We start from the raw sequence: 7,964 nt of genomic DNA on the forward strand, positions 1-7,964 counted from the left end.
CGTCCACGAGAGTATCCCCTTTGTTCTGTGGTAATGAGATATAACTTTGGAATGTATTTCCTGCCTGTGAACCTACCCGATCATGTACACTTGCCCAATTGTTTCTTTCTCAATAAAAAGGTCGGCAAAACTCAGAGCAGAGCGCGAATCTCAGCCACACTTGCTGTGTCTGGGATGTGCCCTTCTGCGCAGGAGAAAACGCTAAGCCAAGAAAGACCTACCGTCTCCGAGATTGATTTCAGATAAATGTTGTCAACCCAACAGAGTTCCTTCAAGTTGTGGAGCAGCGGCACATCATCGACGACTTGTCCAAGGTCTTCAGGCAGGTGACTCGGTGCACGTACGGCAGCGCCGCGCTCGCTCGCTGTCGCCAGGAAACCTTTTCCGTCCAAAGCTTGGCCGGCGGCCGCCATCCAAAAGATTGGCCCCTTAAATTCCGACCTTTCAAGCAGGAGCATTGTGCGCACGCGTTTGAACACGCTTTAGACTTGTTTTGCCGTTTTCAGCAGCTCAAAGCTCCCGTTTTGTCAGCGCCTTTGCCACTCGCTGTGCGCTGAAAACGACGGACTCGCCCGGCTGCTCAGCCCGTCAACCATGAGCCGCGAGCGCGACGTCATTGTCCGTAGGCAGCTAGTGGCAAAATGCACCCTGTTAGAGTTGCGCTCGCTCCAACTTATTTTGCAAGAACCACACGGGAGACAAGTAAGTTCTTTTGGACACCTGCAGGTGGAGAGTCCATCCGTTGTACGAATGAAGTCTGACTCTCGGCTCCTGCACGAGCATTTTTATTAAGAGAAACAGGGTGGGTGTAAGAGTGGATTGAATAGAGAAAGCCCTTGACCTCTAGTCAAACCATAGCAAGGGATGTTTTACGACTTTGTGTAGGAAGGGATAAGCGATAGGGATAAATAAGGGATAAATAATATTATTTATTACAGGTTGCAGTCAAAGTCAAAGCAACATAATCGTACGATAAAGATAATCTGGAAAACCCTGACACACCCTGTAGTTGTCACTTTTGGAAAAGACGAGCGTCCCTCCAATCATCGCCGGTGACGGGTTTTTCAGGCTCTGGAGACAGGAGCTCATGTCAGAAATGTCATCGTGAGTCGCGTTTGTTTCTGCGCCGGAGCCGTTCGTTCCCTTTGCATCCAAAGAATCTCAAAGGCGGATTATTTGTGTCGACAGGAGAGAGATTTGCTGCTACGATACCGACGTCGAGAATCTCTGAGGAGGAACAAAGCGTGAGGTCCTGCAAGGTGAGTCTGTTTGTTTGCGGCTGCTTGGTGTTGCGCAAGATGAAATGGCCTTTTTCTCGCTATCGTTCCTCTCGTCGATTCATCGTGAGGTGTCGCTTCAGTTTGTTCAGAGAGATGTTTGCTTCCGCGCCCGCAGGTCATCGAAACATTTTACGGCTACGACGAAGACGTGTTGGTGGACTCGGACGGATCGTCCTTGTCTTTTCACACCGACAGAACCCCCGACACGGAACCCGAAGAGGTAGCCCGCCATTTCTGCCAGCGTATTGGCGCCAAACATTCCTCTTCAGCCTGGAATCGGACTCGTCTTTGCGTCGCGGGTGCTTTGTCGCCGGTCTGACTGATTCTGGTACTAGTGCTGTGTTGCATTGGTGTGTGCATGAGGAGGCGGAGCTTCGCTACCGCCAGCTGACGCAAGAATATCAAGCGCTGCAACGAGCCTACGCTCTGCTAGCCCAGACCAGCGGAGGGGACTACGACGCCGAGAAGGAGATCAAGGTGGCGCCCCTTCCCGCAACCCCCGGCCGGGTCGCAGCCTCCCCGTTCTCACCCAGCCTCGGGTGTTCTCTGGTCTGAAAGGAGGAGGAGGAGGAGCCTCCCTCCTCCTCCTTTCAGACCAGAGAAAAGCTGATGGTAGTGTCAAACGCACCTCTTTCAATAATCACTCTTCCCTTAAATATCTACGAAAGTTATTTAATTCTCTAACATGTTCGGAGTTACTTTTTACGCGGCCCGTCAAAAGGGGAAACGGGCCTGCGCCCTTCAAATAATTAAATTACTTTCAGTTCTACACCAAACCGATAATCCGATTCAAACACTTCCGTTAATTTATTCAGACGAAGCAAACTTTCAAACGGATTGAAATTCACTACGAAAGTTATTCAATTCTCTAAAATTGTCTGATGTTACTTTTATTTATTACGGTCCTATGTTATACCATAATAACCCCCCGCACATTAATCAAATTGTCAAATCAACCCCGAACCATCGATTGTACATTCAGTACAAATCAGCGCACAACAAAGTAGATGAATATACACAACACATTTATTGAAGAAACATGAAATAGAATTACAAATCTTAATCACTCCAGAAACCGAACAATTTCACCCACTGATACCCGTGTTAATAAAATCATTCAATCCCAGAACAATTCGATTGCAAAACACAGTTCATGAAAGAGGGAATCAATTTTTAGCCAAGCAAAGAAATCAAGAAGTAAAAATCACATTTGTGCTTCTCCAAACAATTTATGTCACGCCACTATTCTCATAGTGACGGGTCCCTTGATCGAATTGACTAACAATATTGCTTTAAGCTGTTACAGAATACATTTTTAGCCAAGCAAAGAAATCAAAAAGTAAAAATCACATTTGTGCGTCCATGCGTGACTCACAATCCGACACCGTGTTCCTGTTTTATTTCTATTTTAACTTGCTTAGCTTATTTTGGCCCCTTTTTTGGTCTCATGTTTTGGTCTGGCGCCATCTTTTGGACAAATTTGGAATTTCAGCTCTGCCAATTTATTCCTGTGAACAATCCATATTTTACCATTTGCACCATCTCTTCCCCCCATGTTACATGACAGTAGAAATGGGTCACTATCAAAGCAGAGTAGCAGATCTGGAGTCAGCGCTGAAGCAACAAGGACAGGTAAGCTTATCAATGAGCACACCTTTTTCTCAGACAAAATAGCTACATTCTTCAGTCACTCATTCGTCTGGCATTACTGGACCAACCCCCCCTGAACGTGGCTGGGAAAATGTGGAGAAAAGCAAATGTCATTTTCCAGTCAACCAAAGAATTTGTGGATGAAAATGACACAACATTCCAAAGCTGTCCACGCGTTTGTCTCTTCTAGAATGTCAAGTGGGTGGAGGAGAAGCAGCTGCTGCGTCAGAGCAATCAGCAGTTGGCCGAAAAGGTGACGGAAAGAAAGGCGCTGGGCGGAGTCGCTTGGCGTCACACCCGTCCGGAAGCCCCGCAGATGAGGTCTGACTGTCTTTTCAGGTCAGGCGAATGGAGGCGGAAGAAGCGCGTCTGAAAGAGCACATCCAGGATATCCGAGACCAAAACGAACTGCTTGAGTTCCGCATCCTGGAGCTGGAGGTGGGAAGACTCGCACAAGCGTGTTGAGGCCAGAGATGTGACGGACGGACGGACGGACGGACGGACGGATGCATGCCTCTGCCTTTCAGGAGAGGGAGTGGCGCTCCCCCGTCTTGAAGTTTCTGCAAGTCTGTTTCCCAGACGGCCTCAGCCCTTTGCAGATCTACTGCGAGGCCGACGGCGTGAGCGTACGTAAGGCGTCCCTCGCAACCCTAACCTTAACCTGAGGTCCCAGAACACCTTACATTGCTCCTTGCGCCTTTCCCCAGGACATCGTCATCAGTGATCTGATGAAGAAGCTGGACATCCTGGGCGATAACGCCGTAAGTGTATGTCGAACTCCTTATGTTCGCACTCCACGAGACTCGGCGGCTCAAATGTGACTTTTGGAAGGCTTTGCGCTGAAAGAACCTTGTTGACGCTGTGCCTTTGGGCTCTTGCAGAATCTCACCAACGAGGAGCAGGTGGTCGTGATTCACGCCAGGACCCTTCCCACCCTAGCCGAGAAGGTAACGCGCACGTCCACGCACGCTCTCGCATTCTGCTTATGTGACAGCAGCCTTTCCTCAGTGGTTAGAATACATCAAAGTGACCAAGTCAGCACTTCAACAGAAGATGTTGGACATTGAAAGTGAGAAGGTAGACAGACACGCGACATCAGCCAAGGGGAACTCGGGGCAATGTGCCCCAACAATTCTGACCTTGAGCTGTGCTAGGATATGTTCTGCAACCAGAAGGGCTACCTGGATGAAGAGTTGGACTTCAGGAAGCGTTCCATGGACCAGGCTCATAAGGTAAGCCGCCCTCAAATCTCCCGCCGGACTACTGATGGACGAGGATTGCGGCCCAGAGGATCATGGAGCTGGAGGCCATGTTGTACGAGGCGCTACCGCAGCGGGACTGCCCCGCCACGGACGGCGAAAAAGCCAGCCACGCTGGCGTGAATGACGTGCTGACGGCGGATCAGAGACAAGAGCTTAGGAGCGCCGTGGACCAATGGAAGCGAGCCCTGATGTGGGAGTTGAGGGAGCGCGACGCTTGCATCCTCCAAGAGAGAATGGATCTGCTGCACAGCGCGCAACAGGTAAGGGCCCAAAGCCAGCCCGGCACTTACTTGCACGCTTACTGGCTTTTGAAGGCTACTTTCCATTTGTCCGTCCTAGAGGAACAAAGAGCTGAAAGAATTCATCGAAGCTCAGAAGAGACAAATCAAACAATTGGAGGAGAAGTTTCTGTTTCTCTTTCTAGTCTTCTCCTTGGCCTTCATTCTGTGGCCCTAACACCAGCTGGTGAGTGAGCTCCAGCGGCACCGCACTCGACGATGCTCCGATGCCGACGTATACCCCCCGCCACGGTGACAGAGGCACCGCGTCACACCGGCGCTCATCCAATCAGAAGGCAGGAAAGGCAAATTCACATGCAGGGCACTCTTGAACCAGAAGAGAGCGCCACAAAAAACGGTTGTTGCCCCAAACGCGCACTAAAAAGGGTCAGAATAACAAGAGTCCCACCGGCCAGCCGGGGCCACCCGTCCATCCATTTCTTCAGGGGGGGAAAAAATTGGAGTCACCGGTGAGTACATTTTGCATTTAGCTCTGCTTTTCTGCTTCTGTCTTCAAGTGTGTGGCATCCTGCGACCAAAGATTCAGCCAACCCCAAAGCGGTTGACCTCAACGTCCCACCACCATTCCTACCAGAGCAGGTGACGTGATGCTTTGGACATCCTTCCGTCTCAGATGCCCAAAAGTACTCTTTGCCACATCTGCGGCAATACGGTGTCTTTTCAAAGGTGCAAATAAATCCAGCGTGGGCGGAACACGCACGTCTTCGGTTTTTCCCGCTTTGTTTGTGTGACAGCTGTTGTGAAAATTTTACACAAATAAAGTTGTATAGTACAGGTTTGGCCAAGCCGCAACTCCCGAACCGCATGCGGCTCTTTTATGTTCATATCAACATTTGTGTGTGTGTGTGTAGGTGTGTGTGTGTGTGTGTGGGGGGGGTTGTGCGTGTTGGCTTCACTTGAGTTCAATTTAGTATTTTCGTCAAAAGCGCATGTGGTGAAATTCCACAAAGTAGGATGGGCAAACACATTCCAGTAAACTATTAGTGTCAATTGGGCTCTCGAAATGGCAGGGAAAAGATGCACAGCAAAACGAAAATATGTAGATGAACACAGGACGTTTTTATCAGAGTGGGAAAGTTTCTATTTTTTGTTGAACGTGATGGCAAACCATTCTGCCTGATACGTCAGACCTCAGCGCATTTCAAAGATTCAAATCTTCAGCGCCATGCACTTCAGCTCACTCCATGCTAACATTGATCAGGCGTCGAACCCGCAACATCATGCTTAAGAGGTGGACATGCTAACCAGTGCGCCATTATGTCAACGCATAACAACTGTAAGAACTTCCGCCGGAATTCAAATCCGCGGGGAGAGTTAACTTGTTTAAAAGGGAGTGGGCAGAAGAATTATTTAATTTATTTAAATCTATTTGGAGTGTGCGCCATTATGTCAATGCATAACAACTGTAAGTCTACTAAACAAAACAGCGGTTGCTATATGACGTCTGCCACGTCGTGGTCACGTGACGCGGACGTGACGTCGACGCCTACTTTACATCCCACCGATCACAGGACCCCTCGGCTGCATAACCGCGCCCCCTTCCCAACCAATCGGATTTGCTATACGCGAAAACGACGCCAATGGGCGGGCTCTTCCGCCAGAATTTAAATCCGTGGGCGTGGCTCGCAACAGGAAGTAGGAAAATGGCGATGTTGACAAAGACACAGCGGATGGTAACATACGACTAACGAGAGAAATATTTTTATTTTCTGCTTGCAACTGGACCGTCCAGAGCGTACACGGTAAGTACAACTCATCGTTTTTAAAAAGAAGTACTTTTGTTGCCCTGAAAAGCGAGTGAGTGTGGCGTTTGGGGGGAACGTCGAATTTCGACGATTCTTTCTGGTCAACGGTTGTAAATGATTGCGTTGATTAAAAAAGAAAACTTGATGTAACTCTACTTTTAACTGCCGTTTCAGATAAGCGGGTATTACGTCGCAGTCATGTGCCGCGGATATGACGTAATTGGCTGAACTTCCACCAAAATTCAAATCTGTTGGCGCGATGGCCGTGAGCCACTGAGCAACGACGAATATCAACAGAAATATCTTTATTTTCTGCTTGCAACTGGACCGTCTACAGCGTACACGGTAAGTAACACTCATTGTGTTTAAAGAGATTTACGTTTGTAATAGCAACGTGTAGCTGAGGCGCTAGCAGAAGTGTAGCCGCGTTGCGTTGTACGTGTGAATATTGGTCCAGGCGAAATGTTAATGTTTAATTTCATTCCTTTAGGTTCCACGGTGTTTGTTGGCTGCAAGTTTTCCACTGCAAGAAGAGGCTCGTATCATTGACCAGGAGCGAGCTACAACGGTGAGTAGCCATAACATTTATGTTAAACACTTCCTATTTCATGTCTAACAGTACTTGATTTAACAAATAACCATAAATAAATACAGTGTGGGCACTGAAGTTAACATATGTGATTATACTGCCTAATCTGTCACCGAGTATATTGTTGCAAAGTAATATAAGATCCAAAGTTGTAATTCAGAATAGTTTTCAAAAGAAGGCCATTAGAATTATATACAAGTCTGATTACCCTGAACATAACAACAAGCTATTAATTAAATCACAAATTCTTCAATTCAAAGATTTGGTAGATTATCAGAATAATAATGTCTAACAGTAATTGATTTAACACATCACGATAAGTAGATTGAGTGTGGGCACTCTCAAGTTAACATATGTGATTATACTGCCTAATCTGTTACAGAGTATGTTGTTGCCAAGTAATGTAGAATAGATCCAAAGTAGTAATCCAGAATAGTTTTGAAAAGGCCATTAGAATAATAAACAAATCTGATTACCTTGAACATAATAGTTAAGTGTTGAATATGTCCTATGAAGTCAAAATTTGGCACCATCATGTGGTGAAATTTGGAATTGCATCACATCCAATTTTGCCTGGGAACAAACAGATTAAATAAATCTTAGACTTAAATAAGCCACTCCTTCTCAAACAAGTAAACTCTGCCCATTTTGCGCAGTAGATGTTCTGTTAATATCTAGTATTTATACAAAGTCATAATTTAAATTGCTTTTAACCTTCATTCATCGCTTCAACCAACATTACTCTCTCTTATTACCAACTTGTATCGATTTAACTGAGCGTTTAATACTTCCTATCAGGTCTCAAGTCAAGATTTGGCAAAATACAATTTCAGCAAATCCAATTTTGCCAGGCAACAAAAAGAGATTAAATAAACTAAATAAGTCTTCTTCCCATTAAATAAATCAGAAAAGTCTGTCTTGCAACCAGTCCTCTTCAAACAAGTAAAGTCTGCCCGTTTTGTGCCGTAGATTTTGTGTCTATGCCTAGTATTTATACAAAATCATAATTTAAACGACTTCATTCCTTCATTCACTTTGGAAATTTGGAATTGCAGCAAATCGAATTTTGCCAGGGAACAAAAATAGATCAATTAAACTAAATAAGTCTTCTTCCCATTAAATAAATTAAAAAAGTCTGT

General features: G+C 46.3%; 1 protein-coding gene and 1 long non-coding RNA gene across 4 annotated transcripts; both read left to right on the plus strand.

Annotated features, from left to right (window-relative positions):
• Window positions 1-781: 781 nt before the first annotated feature.
• LOC125993025 (janus kinase and microtubule-interacting protein 3-like) lies at window positions 782-5,194 on the plus strand. 3 transcript variants are annotated; one of them, XM_068649741.1, is made up of 13 exons: window positions 782-1,259; window positions 1,396-1,500; window positions 1,644-1,757; window positions 2,851-2,912; window positions 3,121-3,183; window positions 3,270-3,368; window positions 3,458-3,556; window positions 3,638-3,697; window positions 3,812-3,877; window positions 3,939-4,007; window positions 4,085-4,452; window positions 4,532-4,657; window positions 4,989-5,194. In XM_068649741.1, the coding sequence occupies exons 4-11, from the start codon at window positions 2,853-2,855 to the stop codon at window positions 4,310-4,312; spliced, it is 744 nt and encodes a 247-aa protein (XP_068505842.1). In that variant the 5' UTR covers window positions 782-1,259; window positions 1,396-1,500; window positions 1,644-1,757; window positions 2,851-2,852; the 3' UTR covers window positions 4,313-4,452; window positions 4,532-4,657; window positions 4,989-5,194. The 3 variants fall into 3 exon arrangements, with proteins under 3 accessions (XP_068505842.1, XP_068505840.1, XP_068505841.1); XM_068649739.1 differs by lacking the exons at window positions 782-1,259; window positions 1,396-1,500; window positions 1,644-1,757 and having other exon boundaries at window positions 2,189-2,912; XM_068649740.1 differs by lacking the exons at window positions 782-1,259; window positions 1,396-1,500; window positions 1,644-1,757 and having other exon boundaries at window positions 2,189-2,912; window positions 3,638-3,691.
• A 920-nt stretch (window positions 5,195-6,114) lies between these two features.
• On the plus strand, window positions 6,115-7,035 carry LOC137839915 (uncharacterized). The gene is made up of 3 exons (XR_011086311.1): window positions 6,115-6,233; window positions 6,411-6,581; window positions 6,727-7,035. It is a non-coding gene; the product is annotated as an uncharacterized lncRNA (long non-coding RNA).
• The last annotated feature ends 929 nt before the right edge of the window (window positions 7,036-7,964 follow it).

The sequence above is a fragment of the Syngnathus scovelli genome, unplaced genomic scaffold (genome assembly GCF_024217435.2).
Source record: "Syngnathus scovelli strain Florida unplaced genomic scaffold, RoL_Ssco_1.2 HiC_scaffold_25, whole genome shotgun sequence".
Taxonomy (NCBI): domain Eukaryota; kingdom Metazoa; phylum Chordata; class Actinopteri; order Syngnathiformes; family Syngnathidae; genus Syngnathus; species Syngnathus scovelli.

Excerpts from the sequence above, each read along its gene's own strand:
- LOC125993025 (XM_068649739.1), top strand. The coding sequence starts at position 2,643 with ATGCGTGACTCACAATCCGACACCGTGTTCCTGTTTTATTTCTATTTT. Across the intron at positions 3,698-3,811 it reads TGGGCGATAACGCCGTAAGT|AATCTCACCAACGAGGAGCA; the intron begins GTATGTCGAACT and ends GGGCTCTTGCAG. Across the intron at positions 3,878-3,938 it reads TTCCCACCCTAGCCGAGAAG|TGGTTAGAATACATCAAAGT; the intron begins GTAACGCGCACG and ends GCCTTTCCTCAG.